At 51.0% G+C, this 19,127-nt stretch overlaps 1 protein-coding gene across 1 annotated transcript in view; it reads right to left on the bottom strand.

Annotated features, from left to right (window-relative positions):
* CLIC2 (chloride intracellular channel 2) overlaps nt 1–17,814 on the bottom strand; it is a 38,808-nt gene extending 20,994 nt beyond the window's left edge. Inside the window, exon 1 of the mRNA XM_074278606.1 lies at nt 17,526–17,814. Coding sequence (XP_074134707.1) covers nt 17,526–17,582 — 57 coding nt within the window. The 5' untranslated portion in view covers nt 17,583–17,814. The remainder of the gene's footprint in view (nt 1–17,525) is intronic.
* Between the last annotated feature and the right edge of the window lie 1,313 nt (nt 17,815–19,127).

Raw genomic sequence — 19,127 nt, 5'->3', positions numbered from 1 at the left:
GGAGGGGAGGAGGTGGCTGAGGCGATGCCCCCTCCGATGGTCTATCCCAGGTGGCCCCAGGGCTTCGAGGAGGACCTTCACAACGCCATGATGGGTGCCGGAGACGGAGGAGATAGGATGGCGACCCACTTGAGGAGATCCCGGATTCTCCCCGATCGTCTTCATGGACCTTTACTTGGTGCTGGAGATGGAAGACCTGAAGTTTTTGCCTATCCAAGACGGTCCCAAGGCCTCCCTCACGGTCTCCACAGAGATCACCCCGTGAGTCATCTCCGAAGGCCCCGGACCATCCCGGAGAACCTGCTGGCAGCTTTGGTCAGGGTTGCTGAAGGAAGATCTGGCGCGGGGGTCCACCCCAGGAGGCCTCACACCCTCCCCGAGAGCCTCCTGGCCGCTCTGAGTAGGGAAGCCGAGGGAGTCGCCCTGCTGTGGCAAGTCAGACCAGCTCGCCTCCTGCCCTGGAGCCGGGGTGCCCGGGGCGGTGCCCGGGCCACCGCCCGGGGCCTGGGCCAAGGAGCCGCTTGAGAGGATCAGCCCTCCGACGTGCCCCCGGGGTCACTGTGATTGGGGTCTTGGAGAGTCCCTGCCCTTATCCCCTTCCTCTTTAGTAGGTGGCCTCCAGGCTTACTTTAGCGGCCTCAAGTGGAGAGTCCAGCAGGGGAGGGCTGGAGGATCTGAAAGGTCACTTTCAAATGGGGAGGGCATAGTTTTATAAAATAAATATTACTTTAATAACTAAAAATTAAAAAAGTTCTACCCCAACCAAAAAGGGGGGGAAAGGTTGGTCAGATCCTTATTGCCACGTCGCCCTCCTCAGCCCATCCCCAGCCGCCTGCTTTCCCCACCCCCGTCTCCTTCCATGCCCTGGGCCCCGGGTTCCGGTCACCTGATCTCCCTGCCCTCTGCAGCCCCCTGACACCATCTCCTCCTTTCCCCTGGGCTGCCAATCTCTGGCACTCTGGTCCCTGGGTCGGAGTTTCTGCCCTGGATCTCCCTCCTGCCCCTGCCCCCGCTCACTTTCCCTGGGCTCCATTTCTCTGTCACCTGATGTCCCTGGTGGGTGGGGGGGGGGTTCTCTGCTCGGGATCACCATGGTGGGAGGTCCTCCTGCCCCTGACCTCCATGGGGGATTCCCTTGCCCCTGATCTCCTTGCCCACTGCTGCCACATCCACCTCCCTTTACCTGGGCTCCAGACTCTGCCCCTACCACTCACTACTCAACTCCTTTCCCATGGTCTCTACATCTCTGCCCCCGACCTCCCCAGGGTCTGTGCCCCTGACCGCCCACGGACGTGGTCTCGGCCCCTCATTTCCATAGAAGGTCCCTGCCCTGGATCTCAATGGAGACGTCTCTTCCCCTCATCTCTATGGAAGTGGTCTCTGCCCCTTATTTCCATGGAAAGTCCCTGCCCTGGATCTCCATGGGGGGTCTCTGCCCCTCATCTACATGGGGACCTCTCCCTATGATCTCAATGGGGGGATCTCTGCCCTGGATCTTAATGGGGGTCCCTGCCCTGGATCTCCATGGGGGGTCTCTGCCCCTCATCTACATGGGGACCTCTCCCTATGATCTCAATGGGGGGATCTCTGCCCTGGATCTTAATGAGGGGTCTCTAATCTGGATCTCAATGGAGACGTCTCTGCCCCTCATCTCCATGGACGTGGTCTCGGCCCCTCATTGCCATGGAAAGTCCCTGCCCTGGATCTCAATGAGGGGTCTCTGCCCCTCATCAACATGGGGACCTCTCCCTATGATCTGCGTGGAAAGTCTTTGCCCTGGATCTCATTGGGGGGTCCCCTGCTCTGGATCTCAATGGGGGGGTCTCTAATCTGGATCTCAATGGGGGGGTTCTCTGCCTCAGATCTCCATGGGGGGGTCTCTGCCCTGGATCTCAATGGAGCCGTCTCTGTCCCTCATCTCTATGGACGTGGTCTCTGCCCCTTATTTCCATGGAAAGTCCCTGCCCTGGATCTCAATGGGGGGTCTCTGCCCCTCATCTACATGGGGACCTCTCCCTATGATCTCAATGGGGGGATCTCTGCCCTGGATCTCAATGGGGGGTCTCTAATCTGGATCTCAATGGGGTGGGGTTCTCTGCCTCAGATCTCCATGGGGGGGTCTCTGCCCTGGATCTCAATGGAGCCGTCTCTGTCCCTCATCTCCATGGACGTGGTCTCGGCCCCTCATTTCCATGGAAAGTCTCTGCCCTGGATCTCAATGGGGGGTCTCTGCCCCTCATCTACATGTGGACCTCTCCCTATGATCTCAATGGGGGGGTCTCTGCCCCTCATCAACATGGACGTGGTCTCGGCCCCTCATTTCCATTGAAAGTCCCTGCCCTGGATCTCAATGAGGGGTCTCTGCCCCTCATCAACATGGGGACCTCTCCCTATGATCTGCGTGGAAAGTCTTTGCCCTGGATCTCATTGGGGAGTCCCCTGCTCTGGATCTCAATGGGGGGGTCTCTAATCTGGATCTCAATGGGGTGGGGGTTCTTTACCTCAGATCTCCATGGATATCGTCTCTGCCCTGGATCTCCATGGGGGGTCTCTGCCCCTCATCTACATGGGGACCTCTCCCTATGATCTCCGTGGGAGGGGTCTCTGCCCTGGATCTCAATGGGGGGTCCCTGCCCTGGATCTCCATGGGGGGTCTCTGCCCCTCATCTACATGGGGACCTCTCCCTATGATCTCAATGGGGGGATCTCTGCCCTGGATCTTAATGAGGGGTCTCTAATCTGGATCTCAATGGGGGGGTCTCTGTCCCTCATCTCCATGGACGTGGTCTCGGCCCCTCATTTCCATGGAAAGTCCCTGCCCTGGATCTCAATGAGGGGTCTCTGCCCCTCATCAACATGGGGACCTCTCCCTATGATCTGCGTGGAAAGTCTTTGCCCTGGATCTCATTGGGGGGTCCCCTGCTCTGGATCTCAATGGGGGGGTCTCTAATCTGGATCTCAATGGGGTGGGGGTTCTCTGCCTCAGATCTCCATGGATATAGTCTCTGCCCTGGATCTCAATGGGGGGGTCCCTGCCCTGAATCTCAATGGGGGGGTCCCTGCCCTGCATCTCAATGGGGGGTCCCTGCCGTGGATCTCAATAGGGGGTCCCTGCCCTGGATCTCAATGAGGGGTCTCTAATCTGGATCTCAATGAGGGGTCTCTAATCTGGATCTTAATGGGGTGGGGGTTCTTTACTTCAGATCTCCATGGATATAGTCTCTGCCCTGGATCTCAATGGGGGGGTCTCTGCCCTGGATCTCAATGGGGGGTCTCTGCCCTTCATCTACATGGGGACCTCTCCCTATGATCTCCGTGGGGGGGGTCTCTGCCCTGGATCTCAATGGGGGGTCCCTGCCGTGGATCTCAATGGGGGGTCCCTGCCCTGGATCTCAATGAGGGGTCTCTAATCTGGATCTCAATGAGGGGTCTCTAATCTGGATCTCAATGGGGTGGGGGTTCTCTACCTCAGATCTCCATGGATATAGTCTCTGCCCTGGATCTCAATGGGGGGGTCCCTGCCCTGAATCTCAATGGGGGGGTCCCTGCCCTGCATCTCAATGGGGGGTCCCTGCCGTGGATCTCAATAGGGGGTCCCTGCCCTGGATCTCAATGAGGGGTCTCTAATCTGGATCTCAATGAGGGGTCTCTAATCTGGATCTCAATGGGGTGGGGGTTCTCTACCTCAGATCTCCATGGATATAGTCTCTGCCCTGGATCTCAATGGAGCCGTCTCTGTCCCTCATCTCCATGGACGTGGTCTCTGCCCCTCATTTCCATGGAAAGTCCCTGCCCTGGATCTCAATGAGGGGTCTCTGCCCCTCATCAACATGGGGACCTCTCCCTATGATCTCAATGGGGGGGTCTCTGCCCCTCATCTCCATGGACGTGGTCTCGGCCCCTCATTTCCATTGAAAGTCTCTGCCCTGGATCTCAATGGGGGAGTCTCTGCCCCTCATCAACATGGGGACCTCTCCCTATGATCTGCGTGGAAAGTCTCTGCCCTGGATCTCAATGAGGGGTCTCTAATCTGGATCTCAATGAGGGGTCTCTAATCTGGATCTCAATGGGGTGGGGGTTCTCTACCTCAGATCTCCATGGATATAGTCTCTGCCCTGGATCTCAATGGGGGGGTCCCTGCCCTGAATCTCAATGGGGGGGTCCCTGCCCTGCATCTCAATGGGGGGTCCCTGCCGTGGATCTCAATAGGGGGTCCCTGCCCTGGATCTCAATGAGGGGTCTCTAATCTGGATCTCAATGAGGGGTCTCTAATCTGGATCTTAATGGGGTGGGGGTTCTTTACTTCAGATCTCCATGGATATAGTCTCTGCCCTGGATCTCAATGGGGGGTCTCTGCCCTGGATCTCAATGGGGGGTCTCTGCCCTTCATCTACATGGGGACCTCTCCCTATGATCTCCGTGGGGGGGGTCTCTGCCCTGGATCTCAATGGGGGGTCCCTGCCCTGGATCTCAATGGGGGGTCCCTGCCCTGGATCTCAATGGGGGGTCCCTGCCCTGGATCTCCATGGGAGGTCTTTAATCTGGATCTCAATGGGGTGGGGGTTCTCTGCCTCAGATCTCCATGGATATAGTCTCTGCCCTGGATCTCAATGGAGACGTCTCTGCCCCTCATCTCTATGGACGTGGTCTCTGCCCCTTATTTCCATGGAAAGTCTCTGCCCTGTATGTCAATGGGGGGGTCTCTGCCCCTCATCTCCATGGGGGTCTATACCCCTGAGTTCCATGGAGGGATCTGTGCACCTAGTGTCTGTCCCTGACCTCCACTGGGGTCTCTGCCCTTGATCTCCATGGAAGAGATCCCTCCCCCTGATCTCCATAGGGATTCTCTGCTTTTTATCTCTCTGCAATCTGCTGCTCTCTTTTCTTTTTTTCCGTTTGACTGCAGTTCTCTCTCCCTGATCTCCCTGTGTATATTTGTCCCTGATCTCCATGGGTGGTCTCTTCCCCTGATCTCCCTGCCACCTCTCCTCTTCAGCCTTTCCTTCCCCTGAGCTCGAGGTTTCTTCCTCCGAACTCCCTGTGGATCTTGGCCCCTCATCCCTGCTTTTGTTGGACTCCAGACCTCTGTACTTGTCTTTGTTGTGGACTTCTGCAATGGCTCTCCATCTGGGGTGGATCTCCATTGATCTCCATGGAGGATCTCTTACCGTGATCTCCATGGGGAGTCCATGCCCCACATCTCCACGGAGAGATCTCTGTCCAAACAACCTTGTCCCCTTCTGTTCCTTACATACCCCTGACGCCCCGGTCTCTCCCCCCACATTTCCCTGAGAATCTTTGCCCCACATCTCCGAACATCCTCCAGCCCCCTTCCACCTTCCCTTCCCTTCCCTGGGAATACAGCTCTCATTCCTCATCTGTTCCTGCATCGCCATGGGGGGTCTTTACCCCTGATCACTGGGAGGGATCTCTGCCCCATTCTTCATTGGGGGTGTCTACTGCACAGGATGTTTTACCTGGATCTCCATGTGAGGTTTCTGCCTCTAATCTCCATAACGGCTCTCTGTCCCTGGGGAGTCTCTGAACCTTATCTCCATGGCTTTCTTTGGCCTTCATTTCTAAAGAGGGGGTCTGTGTCTCTGATTGCTCTCGGGGATCTCTGCCTCTGGTCTCCATGGGTGTTTCTGACCGTTGGGGGTCAGAGACCTTGATCCTCATGTTGGGATCTCCCGTTGATTTCCATGGGGGATCTCTGATCCTGATCTTCATGGATGGTCTCTGACCTTTAGCTCCATGGGGAATCTCTGTGATTTCCTGGAGGGTCTCTATCCCTAGGGATATTTGTTCTGAATCTCCATGGGAGGGTCTTTGCCCGTGATTTCCCTGGGGGAAATGTCCAGGGGATCTCTCACTCTGATCCCCATAATGGTTCTCTGATCCTTATTGCCATGTTGGGTCTCTCACTCTGATCTCTGGTCTCTGTTGTCGATTTCCATGGGGGGTCTCCCTTTGAGCTCCGTGGAAGGTCTTTGCCCCTGATGTCCATGGCGGGGTCTCTGACCTTGATTTCCATTAGGTGAGTCTCTGTGGATCTCCTCTCTCTCCACTTTGTGGATCTCCACTCTGTGGGGGATCTCTACCCCTAGGGAGCTTTGACCCAGATCCTCATAGGGATCTCTTCCTCTGATCTCTAAAGGGGGTCCCTTTCCCTGGGGGTCTTTTATCCTGATATCCATGGTACATCTCTCATCCTGATCTCCATAATGGGTCTCTAACACTGATCTCTATATTGGGGTCACTGAGCCTGATCTTCGATCTCTCTCACTGAGCTTTCTACTCTTGATCTCCATGGGGATTCTCCCTATAATCTCCACGGAAGTTCAAATCTCACGTCAAATTTTGAATAGTGTGGAGAGCTTCACAGCATCACTTGTTCTATAAAAAACGTTCCAGGCCAGGAGACAATAGTGAGGGTCCTTCTTCCTTTAAGTTCTTTAAGCATCCTTGCCAAACAAGCATTCCTGGTGTGCTTCTACCACTGATAGCAAGAACAACATCCCCCCATCTAATTCTTCCATCATTATATGCTGGTGTTCCTTCAACAATAGATTTAGTAAAAACTGCTTTGTTCCCACTGTATTCTTCATAACCTCCTAGGATGCTGAAACCTAGACTTCCAGCTGGATTCCTTGGTAATATGCCATCTTTGCAGCTGTATGCAGGACCGTGGCAACTCCAAGCGCATGACGCAGGCTGGCGACCACTGGCTGCCTCGTGCCGTGCTCTGCTTGGGCTCCAGGACTGGCCAGGTGCTGCCATTTTCCAGGGACTCACATTCTCTTCGTTCCAAATCTTTGAGAACCATCACTGAGGAGGTATTTTTCAATAGTGCCACAGCTTCCTCACGACCAGCCACGGTTGGGTCGATGCCCCAGATGTCCATGGGGGGAAACTGTGCTCTCTCCGTGGGGGTCTCGGCCTCTGTTCTCCATGGGAGTTTCTGACTTTGGGGGGTCTTGATCTCCTTCCTTTGATCTCCATGGGGGTTCTTTATCCTAGAAAACTTTGATGGGGTCTCCGTGAGGCATCTATGATGCTGATCTTCATGGCAATCTTACTCTGATCTCCATGATGTGGTCTCTGCCCCGGTAAGCTAACTTTTCTTCCTTACATATTTCTGTTCCCTTTATCATGACCTTCTGATTTCCTCCCCCCCCCCACATTTCCATGAACATCTTTGGCCACATGTCCCCTGTTGCCCACTTCTACCTCCTCTTCTCTTCCCTGGGTATACAGCTCTCATTGCCTCATGTGTTCCTGGATCTCACCCCATCATCTCCATGGGAGGGTCTCTGCCTGAATTCCATGAGAGGTCTCTGACCCTGATTTCCACGGGGGGTCTGCCTGGTATCTCGATGGGGTGACTCCCTGTGATCTCTATGGAGAGTATCTAACCCTTACCTCCACGGGGGGCGGGGGTGTGTGCCTGTGATCTCTAGCGTAGCCTCTGTATGATCTGCATGAAGGCTTTTGATGCAGATCTGCATGGGGTATCACTGACGCCGATGTCCATGAAAGGTCTCTACGCGTAGGCCTATTTAACCCGGATCTCCATGGGGAGTTTCTGCTGCTGATCTCCGTGGAGGGGTCTCTGCCCAAATACTCTTGCCAAATTTTCTTCCTTACACATTTCTCTTCCCTTCCTGGTGACCTCCTGATCTTTCCCCCCATATTTCTGTGAACATCTTTGCCCCACATCTCCCCGCACCCTGCTGCCCCCTTTCATCTTCTCTTCTCTTCCCTGAGTCTACAGCTCTCTGTCCCTCATGTGTTTCTCCAATTCACCCCATGATTTCCATGGAGTCTGCCTCTGATGTCCATGGGGGTCTCTGACCTTGATCTCTAATGGGATTCTCTGTCCCCATATTCACTGAGGGTCTCTACCCCTACAGATATTTGACCTGGATTTCTTCCACTGATCTCCACAGGGGTTCCTGACTTCCATGGGGGCTTTGTGCCTCTGATGTCCACGTTCAGTCTCTGCCCCTGATCCCCTGGGTGGGGTCTCTGCCACAATAATTCTGCCCCCTTCTTCTCCTTCCATGTTTCTCTTGCCTTCCTTGTGACCTGATCTTTTCCCCCTGATTTCCCTGTGAATCTTTGCCCCTCACCTCCACACACATTTGCTTCCACCTTCCCTTCTTTCCGCGTGGACTTCAGCTCCCTCTCTCTGTCAATTTCACCCCATGATCATGCTCTCCACTGTTGACCCTGATCTCCATGGGGTTCCACCTATGATTTGCATGCGGGGTACTTGATCTTCATGGCGTTCTCTGACCTTGATCTCATGGGCAGTCTCCCCATGATCCCCATGGGGGAATCTCTTTCCCATTCTCCAAGGGTGGTCTCTACCCCAGGGATATTTGCCCTGCATCTCCATGGGGGGTGGTCTCTTCCCTATGGGTGGTCTCTACCATAGGGATCTTTGGCCTGGATCTCCATGGCGGGAGGTCTGGGGGGCCAGAACTCTCATATTTGAAAAAAGGGTTCGTGTAAGGTTCTTATAAGGGTTCTTTTTCAGACTCCAGCACCACAAAGGTGGATGAGGGAATGAATCTGTCTCTGGGCCCCTGCTGGCTGTTATAAAGTCTATTCTAATTACATCATTGTAGGTGTGACTCTTCTGGAACTATCTCAAGTTCCTAAGTACTTGTACCGAATTAGAGAACTATTAATCGCCAACTAGATAACCATTGTCTTTATCAATTCCACTGACTTAACACCTTGTAAGAATTCGTGTTGTAAGGACAGAGTTCTGGCCCAGAACAGGGTCTACCTCTGATTTCCATGGGTGGGTTTCTGACCTTGGTCTCTCTTCTTGATTTCCATGGGGGGGTCTCTCCATCTGACCTCCATGGGGGGAATCTCTGCCTCTGATCTTTATGGGGGTCTTTTCTTCTGGTCTCTATGGGGAATCTCTTCAACTCCTCTCCATTTGGCTTCTCTGTCCCTGTTTTACATGAGTGGGTCTGTGGCCCTGATCCCCTGTCAGTTGCTGTTCATTTCAACTTTCTCCTCACTTTCCATGAACTCCTGATGTCTTTCCCCTGATCTTGCTATGGAGCCCCTGATATGCCCACACCCTACTGCGTCCTGTCACTTTTTGTGTGTGCGCTAAACATCTCTGCCTCTGTTCTCCCTGCAACCTTCTGCCTCCTACCACTTCCTCTTCCTGTCCCTTGGACTGCAGATCTCTGTCCTTGATCTCCTTGTGGACCTCTCCCCTCATCTTCTTGGGGGCATCTGAGCTCTTGATCACCATTGGGTGGGTCTCTTCCCCTGATTTCCAAGACTGGTTTCTTCCTCGGCTATCCATGGCAGGTCTGTGCCCCTGATCTCCCTGCTACTTGTGTTCCTTTCAACTTTCTCTTCCCTTCCCATGAACTCCCGATCTCTTCCATCTGATCTTGCTGAATAGCCCTTGATACCTTTGTACCTCTGTTCCCTGTCAGTTTCTTTTCCCTTCTTTTGTGGCAAAAATCTCTGCCCTAATCTCCATGGGGGGGTCCCTGACCCTGATCTCCCTGAGAGCTACTGTCCCTTACCACTTCATCTTTCTCTCCACTGGACTGTAGATCTCTAGCAGTGATTTCTCTGTGAATCTGAGGCTCTGATCTTCACGGCTGGTCTCTTTCCCTAATTTGCCTGCTCCCTGCTTCCCCATGACCAGCTCGTCCCTGCCTCTGGGTTCCAGACTTCTGTTTCTGATCTCCCTGTGGGTCCCTTCTCTGGGATCCTCTTGACCACTGCTGTCGCCTGCCACCTTCTCCTCCCTTCTCCTCTGGCTCCTAACTGTGCCACTGATACCTTGATAGCCCCCCGCCACTGGCAGGCTGTAGGGCACGGCCCCCCGTGCTGTAGAACTTGTGGATTTGACAGCTCCAAGGGCTAGTTTAGGTGGTAATCTCGGGTTCTCTGGCCTACAGTGAGAGCCCTGAGCCTTCATCCTTCACTGATCCCTCCTTCCTCTTTGGCTTCCACCACACTGAAGATAGGGAGCCTGCCTGTGTTGGCCTTGCACTGAGGCAACGAGCTGAGAATCTGGGGAGTCTGTGGCGCAGCCCCTGCCTGGCCCAGCTTTGGCCGCAGATTCGGGGCAGCGAGCCTGTGTCATCTGAGTTGTCTTGGGGAAGGAGACTCTCATGAGGGGACGTTGGGATGTGGGCACCCTGGCAGTAGCTTACTGGTTTTACTGGCTAACAGGAACGAGAGGAAACTTCTCAGGCCAGAATAAAGCAACGGGTGGTTTGGGAAGGCTGGCAGAATCAGGGCATCCCAAGTGCGCCATCACTTCAGCTGGGAGGACGTCTAAAATGAGAGGAGCTGAAAGAGAAGGGCTAGCCCAGCCACTTCCAGAATTCTGCTCCTCCTTTGGTGGGGGCTTTCCCCAAAGCCAGTAAAAAGAAAAGATCACAAGCACTGCAATGCAGGCTTCTACATGGAACCGCAGATAAAATGGGCCTGCCACTAGATGCCGCTTTCACCCAGCAGCAGTCTAGCTCACAGTAGTCACATGGCTAAGACCTGTCCCCACTCTCATTTCAGAATAGAAAAATGAGTGGTAAATCTGTATCACATCTTAACTCAGTAAAGAATTGTATAACCCAAATGGGATGCAATGTCCCGCTTAGAGCAGCAGTGGTTAAGCTCTTGAATTGGGCAAAACATATTGAAGGAGTTAGAGATTTCTGCTTTCTTGAGATTGGAGTGCAATTCTTGGGTATGTATGTATATATATATTTGCTGAGGCAATTGGGGTGTAGTGACTTGCCCAGGGTCACACAGCTAGGAAGTGTTAAGTGTCTGAGGTCACATTGACCCGACTTCAGGGCTGGCGCTCTATCCACTGCGCCCCCTAGCTGCCCCCTTAGGCATATTTTTAATTGGGCTTTCTACCGTCATCTCGGATTGAACACTCCTAAACAAAATTGCTAATCTTCCCACTTTTTCTGTGCTTACCTGATGAGATTTGGGGAAAGATGAGTGTCCCCTTACTCCTCTGAGAGTTATCCCCACCAGTTTGCGGCCCTGTGGGGTATAGAACTTGGGTATTTGGTCTAATTTGGGGTGGAAACCGCTGGCATCCCAGGCTTGGGGAGCCATCTGCCCATCTCCTTTCCCACATTCCTACACACCCAGTTAGTTGTCTGTGCTGAGGCAGCAGTCAGCGTCAGAGTGAGCGTCATTTCCTGGGAACCCTCCCAGGGCCAATACCAAGGCAAATGCAAAGCAGCTCAGGGGCTGAGGTTCAGATGAAGGCTAGAGGGAAAGAATTGGGAAAGGGGCTACATAACACCGACAAATTTGGGGCTCCAAATCAAGAGAAGAATTCCCACACTGGCTCAGGGCCATGGTCTCCTCCCACTTTCTCAGATATGGCCAACTTCCCCCTCTTTATGGAGGCAGCCCTAGAAAAAGGGCAGCTCGGCTGTGTCCTCTCTGACCCTCCAGAGAGTACTTGCTCCTTAGACCCACCAACTCTCCGATTTCTGTAACAGTCCCCTAAGGAAATGATAGCCTCACTTCTCTTTTTCTTTGAGTTCTCATTACACCCAGTTCTTCCTGTCCTTCCTCTGCTCCAAAGCCTTAAAGGCTGCCTCAAGCTTTCCCCAAACTTCTCCCACTCTGCTTGTCTTCCGTGGGGAAATTTGGTTCTCCCTGCTGGGAAATGCTTCCTTCATTTTTTCAGGTCCTTCACCTCTTTCCAACTTGGTTGGTCACAAGTGATGAGGTATTAGGCCCCAACAACTCTTGCAGAATGCTTGTTAAGTTAGGGAAGGGCTTTATTCTGTCTGTTGACGAAGTCACACCTCCTTGAGGTGGACCCAGTAGGGAGACCAATTCTTTGCAGGAGAGTCCAGAAGCTCCCTGAAAACAAAAAGAACCTTGACCTCAAACCAGCCACCACTTGGGGCGACGGTATCCTTATGTAAGCCTTAGTAACCCATAGAATGTTCAAACTAAAAGAGAACCAAGAGATCATCCATTTCAGCCTCTTCATATTACCGATGGAAAACTGGGATAACTCAGCATCAGAAACTGGCAAAATCTGAGAACTCTCCAGCAGACTGCCTCCTGTCACCCCCACTCTGTTCCTAATCTTCAGCACTCCACATCTACTGCCCCCTTCCTTGTTTCCTCCAACCCCACCCAAATCCCCCTAGCCTTAAAAAGCCCTCACTTGATCCCCACTAAGCAGCCATTTCTCTTCCCTTCGGTCTCCTTTAGAAAGCCATTTACTGCCTTCACTTCTTCTCTCTGGTTTCTGTTCTCATTCAACTGGAGCTGCTCTCTCCAAAGTTACCAATGACCTCTTCGTTACCAAATCCAATGACTTTTTCTCACTCTTCCTCCTTGACCCTTCTGCAGCCTCTGACGCTGTCCATCCACTTTCTCCTTCTCTACTTGTTGTAACACTGCTTTCTCTTTTCTTACTCCTACCTGTGTAACTAATCAATACTCAATCTCTTTGGGTGGATTTTCCTTCAGGCAACACCCACAAAACCTGAGTCTTTCCCAAGGGTCTGCGTTGGAAGACTCTTCTTTCTCTATATTATTTCGCTTGTCCTCTCATCCCCAAGGACAACTAGGTAGCGAAGTGGATAGAGCACTGAGCTTAGACTCGGGAAGACTCATCTTCATGAGTTCAAAGCTGACCTTAGACATTTACCAGTGGTGTGATTCCAGGCAAGTCACTTCACCCTGGTGTGATCCCAGGCAAGTCACTTCACCCTGTCTGTCTCCGTTAGAGAAAGCCCAGAGCCAAGAGACTGAAGCGGCTTGTTCAGGAGGCAACTGGGAGGTCAATGTTACTGGATCAGAAGGTGTAAGAAGAAGGTGTAGGGCTGCTTTATGAGGGACTTTGAATGATATACAGAGGATTTTCTATTTGATCCTGGAGGCAAAAGAGACCCACTAGAGGCCTTTCTGTACAAAGCCTTTCTTGGGGCTCTCAACTCCCCAACTCCATGAATGCCCTGAAATGATCTGCCATTGCTCCTGCCTATAGCTTTTTTTATACAGTCTTGAGATTCTAAATAACCTCTGGGATCCCCAGATCTCTCAGCTCCTACGTCCTCTCTATGGAAGAGGACAGACTAGGCCTTTGTCCTTTAACTCTCTCTGAGTCAGGACTCATTCCAAATGCTCTGGAAAATGCCTGGATTTCTTGTGGGATTTTGCTCTGTGTCTTTTTCTCTCTGGATGGAACAGAGCAGCATCCTCTCAGTTTTGGTTGCCTCTGTGGTGGAGGGAAAGGGGAGCAGAGGGAACCCCATCTGTCTTTGGCGGCAGGCTTTCTAGATGGGGAAATTACACAAAGCAGACAGTGGGTGCATCCTGAACTGGGGGGAGTGAACAGAGCCCTAACATGGGAAGTGGGGAGGAAATGGAATTTGACACTGGACATAACAGGAAGGGAGGACTCTCTGGGCACAAGAGAATACTGGGGGTGGGGAGAAGGGGAAGGAGAACATAGCCAAGTTTTCGGGGGAAACCCCGTTTTGTTTTATTATTTTCTTTCAGTGACGTGCTCATTAAAAGGGCCATGGCATAAATCCTAACCTGATTAGTGAGATACCTCCCAAATGTCTCCTAAAAAATTGGCAGGAGGAGAAGAAGAGAAAAGAAACTTAAACTACCATGTACTGAAGGTGGCTTTGATTCCATGTGCCTGAAAAGAATGGTGCGTTCTATCATACCAACCCTAGTGCGAAGCAAGTGCCTGAGCCCTGAAAGCCAAGAAGCCGCAACTGGTCTTTGGGAATGATGTTGCTAGAAAAAGCCTCAGATGTCTCAAAATGGAAAAAAGCATGAAGACAGAAGAGGTTACCAACCTAGCCACTCACTCGATGGGTGGCTAAAATGGATTCATTCAGAAAAAAGTATTACGAAACACCTACTGTGTGAGCTACCTACCCACTTGATGAATGGCTAAAATGGATTCATTCAGAAAAACTATTGTGAAACACCTACTGGGTGAGCTGGGGATGGCTAGCAAGTCAAGGTGACTGTTTTGTGCTATCTCCCCAGTATTGCTACTCCTCAGACCCAATGAGGGCATAGAGGACAATAGCCAGGACATAGAGGCAGCTGCCCTTCTGGTCACAAGGTGGTCAGTGGAAGTCTTGGTCTTTGGGTGCCTGGGAGTCACAGTGAACTGCTAAAGTTCAAACAAGAAGATGGGCTGGAAAAGGTGACTAGAAAGCAAAGCAAAGTTCCAAACCCTTGGTCCTTGAGACTCATAACTGGCAGGCTCAGGCAAAATCCCTCTACGTACCCACCTTGATAATGAAGATGACCCTATAAGCACCGGCTTCTGCGGGCTGTTGAAAGGGGCAATTAAGATAATATGGCCAAAACATACTGCTACTTGTGCTCCAGAAACGGCAGCTTTTATTTGCCCATTTGACAGTTACGTGACTTGCAATTTGAAGGTAAAGAGAAGGATTTTTTTAATGGCTAAAGGGAAGGGGGCACTAGTGAATATCGAACAAAATAGGACGCACATAGAATTTTCATCTACATTAAAAATATATTCTAAAGTCTAGACAATCACCACATCAAGCACTCAGACCCTCATCAGACTATCATGATTGGGAACTCAGGGAAGCAGGTTCTAGCACCCCTCTGCTAGGAGAGTTGAGTGTCTGCAAGTAGAAGGGAAGGAGCCAGTGGAAAGAGAGAGGTCGAAAATGAGAGACAGAAAAGGAATAGATGTCCATTTGGAGACTGGAAGACACGAATCATGATGGAGCAAAAAGAGCAGCGGTAGCCAGGCTTCTTCTGGAGCCAAGGAGAGAGAGCTGGGAGGAAGCTAATGAAGAAACTGAAACTGTTGAGCCTGAAGGAGTGTGCGGGGATGATGGGAGACTTGCCTTGTTTGGGTTGACCCCTGAGGGAAGAACTACCTAATATCATCAGATGGGAAGTAACAAAAATGTTCTAACTACATGGTGCTGCAGTGCATAGAGCACTGGACCTGGAGTCATGAGGATCTGAGTTCAAATCCAGCCTCAGACACTTCCTAGCTGTGAGACCCTGGACGAGTCACTTAACCAGTTTGTCTCAGTTTCCTCCTCTGTAAGATGACCTGGAAAAATGGTCAACTGCTTCAGCATCAGTGCCAAGAAAACCCCAAATGGGGTCGTGAAGAATGAGACAGGATGGAAATGACTGAGCAACCCCACCACCAAGATGTAGTTGAAGGGAAGCTGATTTCAGTTTGATTTGAGGGGGAGATACTTGATGACTAGAGCTTTCTAACAATGGAATGGAACGTTTGGTAGTGAACTCCTTGTGTTTGAAAGTTTCCCAGCAGTCTCCTTGGCCAGCACCAGCTGTTTACAACAAACAAATCGCCAATCCTTCCAAAAGCAACTATGTTAGCTTCTTGAGCCAGGAGGAAATGTGTCAGCTTGCCTGTCCTTAGAATGCAGTACATACAGAACATAAAAAATTCCAAGGGTGACTTACACCCAGTGATCAGCAAGCTTGTCTTAAGTGCTTGGTGGGGACATGGCCTATCTCGGTGACTCTTGGTTTATCTCAGCTCTGACCTAAAGCAGGCAGTCAGGCAGCCCATCTGGTTCATTGTTTTGATCATCTTAGCTGTGTTGCTATAGGCCCCCCTCTGCTTCTAGTTGAGGATTACTTGGGTGCTTACTTCAAGAGTTCTTCACATAACTAACTGGATACCAGTTTGATGTCAACCTGTGTCTGACCCCTCTCAACTACTTCATGACATAGAGCTACTTTTGCTAAACAGCCGGGTGGCTTAATGGCAGCAGAAAGAACTGCACAGGTCAGACTTTGGCTACTAAGCCCGAGGACCCTATAACTGTTGCCGTTGTTATGGAGTACTTGCCCTCGGGACAGTGACTTATGGAACTGTGGGTCTATGCAATGTGGCCTATATGGATCTATATGGATAGAGTGCTGGGTTAGGGGGCTGAATTCTGCTGAATTTAGATCCATCTTTGTTGGGTGACTCTGGATATGTCACTTCAGCTCTGAGTCTTGGTGTTTTGTGTTTTTTTTTTCCTTCTATAACACAGGGACGATAGCACCATCTGGCCCCATGGGAGTCAGATAAGCTCATGTATGTTAGCCTTAAGGCACTACTACATGGAGTACTCAGACCCTAAAAATCAGACTACCATTATTGGGAACCTGGGGAAGTAGGCCCTAGCACCCGTCTGCAGGTAGAAGGGAAGGAGCCAGTGGAAAGAGAGAGGTTGAAAATGAGAGACAGAAAAGAAACAAATGTCCATTTGAAGGCCGGAAGACATGAATCATGATGGAGCAAAGAAAGCCCTAGCCAGGTCTTCTTCTGGAGCCAGTTCAACAGCAGCTATGATTAGGGTCCCCACATGCCAGAGGAAAAAACCAGAGACTGGAATGGAAGGGATTTGTCCCAACGCCCAGCCAGCAAGTGGCAGGGGTGGAACTTTTGCCCGTTCTCTGATGGCTCCAGTGGCCAATTCTTTTATGACACACATAGAAAGTGTCTGGCATTAAGGGCTTCAGCCAAGCCAAGTAGAATGCTGGAAATAAGCAAGGGAAGAAAGGGAGAGCTTTTCTTGCTCGCTTCCTCGTTCACTGCCTGGTACAAAACCAGAGCCTTAGGGGCTTTCCAAAGGAAACTTCAAGATCGAGCCCAAAGTGGAATTAACCTGTCCCTGGGCCATCTTCTTCACCCTCAGCCCCTCTGCTCCTTCTTCTCAGCTCTACAATCAGTGCTCTGCCTACAGGGGACAAGAGGGGCTCGGTTCACTTGATAACAACACCTGAGAGATCTAGAACCACAGAAAGTTTGCAAGTTGTGATTATCCCATCCCACAACTGCTCCCAAAGAAGGTATGGCATTTTAAACTCTGTTTATCCCCAGGATCCCAGTGAGGCTAATGAGGGACCCACAGTGCACAGAGCCCTGAGCCTGGTGTCGTCTTGAAGACCTGAATTCAGATGTAGCTTCGGACAATGACTGTGTGACCCTGGGCAAGTCACTTAACAGCTGCCTGTAGGTTACCCCATCTGTCAAATGGACATGATGATGATCCCTACCTCCCAGGGTTGGCCTAAGTTCCAAATGAGATATTTTTTTAAAGTGCTTAGCATGTGCCTCGGCACATAGTAGCTGCTGTATAAATGTGTATTTCCTCCCTTCCTATTTTATAGAATAGGAAATGGACAATCAGACAGGAAGTAACTTGCCCAGTCACATAGATAATGATCACGAGAAGCAGAATCAGAACCTTGTTCTTCCTCACTGTAAACCTAACATTTGTTTCTTCTTGCTAACTCAGAGTCAAGACAAATCACCAAGACTTCTTTCTGGAATGCCAAGGAATAATACTTTGAGAACTGTTCATCTTTCCAGCAAAAAAAAAGGTGGCCTCCCGATGCCCCCTACTTGATTTTCCTTCCTTCTGCTGACTACCTTCTACCACCCCCCCCACTTCATGCCACCCTCCCTCTGAAACCCAGCCAGTGGGCAAACTCACCTTGACAAAAAGCTCAATCTCGGGCTCCTGTTTGGCGCTGGGCCCCAAGCCTGCCATCTTATCTTGCTTTCTGCACTGCCAGCTGGGAGCAGACCACCCCACCAAAGCACAGAAGCCTCTCTGGTGCCCAGGAAGCAGTCGGGCTTCTCTCAGTAGACTCCGGCTGGGAAGGGCTAGAACTAGGGGCAGACCCTTTTTATCAAGATATGGGGTGACTAAACTTGAAACACTTAGGGGAAGTTCTTGAATTCATTTTCCTTCTTCCTGTTGACTTTAAAGTTTTCAATCAAGGAGGGGCAAAAGGGGGCGTGTATGGTGGAAGGGAGTGGTTGTTGCTAACCAGAGAGGTCTCAGAGCCATGACTCAGCATCAGACAGAAGACACACACACACACACACACACACACACACACACACACACACACACACACACTCATGAACAGATTCAGCACACCCCTACAGACTTGCTTTTATCTGTCAAGTGGGCCAAATGCTATCCTGAAACCTCCCTCTGAGGTCTGGGCTCCACGCCCAGAAAAGGACCTCTCCTATCTGTTCCTATAACCTGACATCATCCAAAAGCTCTTACAGGAAACAGGCCCCCAGAGTCCTGGATTTTCTCAGTCAGGAAGGTCATTTACTGAATTGTCCCATCCCAAAGAGGAAAAAAGTGATGTCCTGTCCCCTTCTCCACCCCACCATTTCAACACAGAGCACACACACATAGCAATGTCTGTCCTTGGGAGCCCTCATCATTAGCAGATAGGAAGTGGGGCAGGGAGCAGAGATGGGAAGGGTCATTTCCCAGCCTGCTTGCAGATTTCACTTCTCCCCTAACGCTTGCCAACCAACTGAGCCAGGCAGATTTCAACTAATTGGCAGTGGAGGGCGGGAGGGAAGGTGTGGTGGGCAACACTGACCCAGATGAAGTTCCCAGGCTTGACTGAGCTAAAAAAAACTAGAGAAGGGAAAGCAGAGATTCTAATAAGTTCAAGGGACATTGAGAAAAGGAATCAGAGACTACATTAATGTCCTCAACTTGGAGTTAGACAACATCCATTCAAATCTTAGCCTTGCAACAAGTCACTGAACCCCATGTGTAGAACGGAGGCAGGTAGAGTGTCTGACTTGAAATCAGGAAGAGCAGAGTGGAAATCTTGCCTTCAACAACTACTACTTCTGTATCCCTAAGCGAGTCACTTCCTTGCTAACTGCCTTCTTCATCTGTAAAATAGGGATAATAGTAGCAACCCCCCCAGAGCAAAGGTGAGGATTAGACCAGCATAAAGTATGTCAAACACTTGGCAAACCTTAAACCACTGTGAAAATACTAGTTAGTAGCTAACATTTATGAAGCAGCTCTTAACATTTGTAAAGCACCTACTATGTTCCAAACACCACGCTAAGCACTTTACAGATATTTTCTTATTTGGTCCCCACAACAACCCTGGGAGGTGGGTGCTGTTATAATTCCCTTTTGACGGATGAGAGAAACTGATGCAAATTGGTTGAGGTGACTTGCCCAGGATCACACAGCTAGAAAGTGGCTGAGGCTATTTGCTATGTGCTAGACAAAGACAGTTTTTCTGCTCTCGAGAATCTT

The sequence above is a fragment of the Sminthopsis crassicaudata genome, chromosome X (assembly GCF_048593235.1).
Source record: "Sminthopsis crassicaudata isolate SCR6 chromosome X, ASM4859323v1, whole genome shotgun sequence".
NCBI lineage: Eukaryota > Metazoa > Chordata > Mammalia > Dasyuromorphia > Dasyuridae > Sminthopsis > Sminthopsis crassicaudata.
Note: the sequence above shows the minus strand (reverse complement) of the source record. Positions and strands in the feature narration are given on the sequence as shown.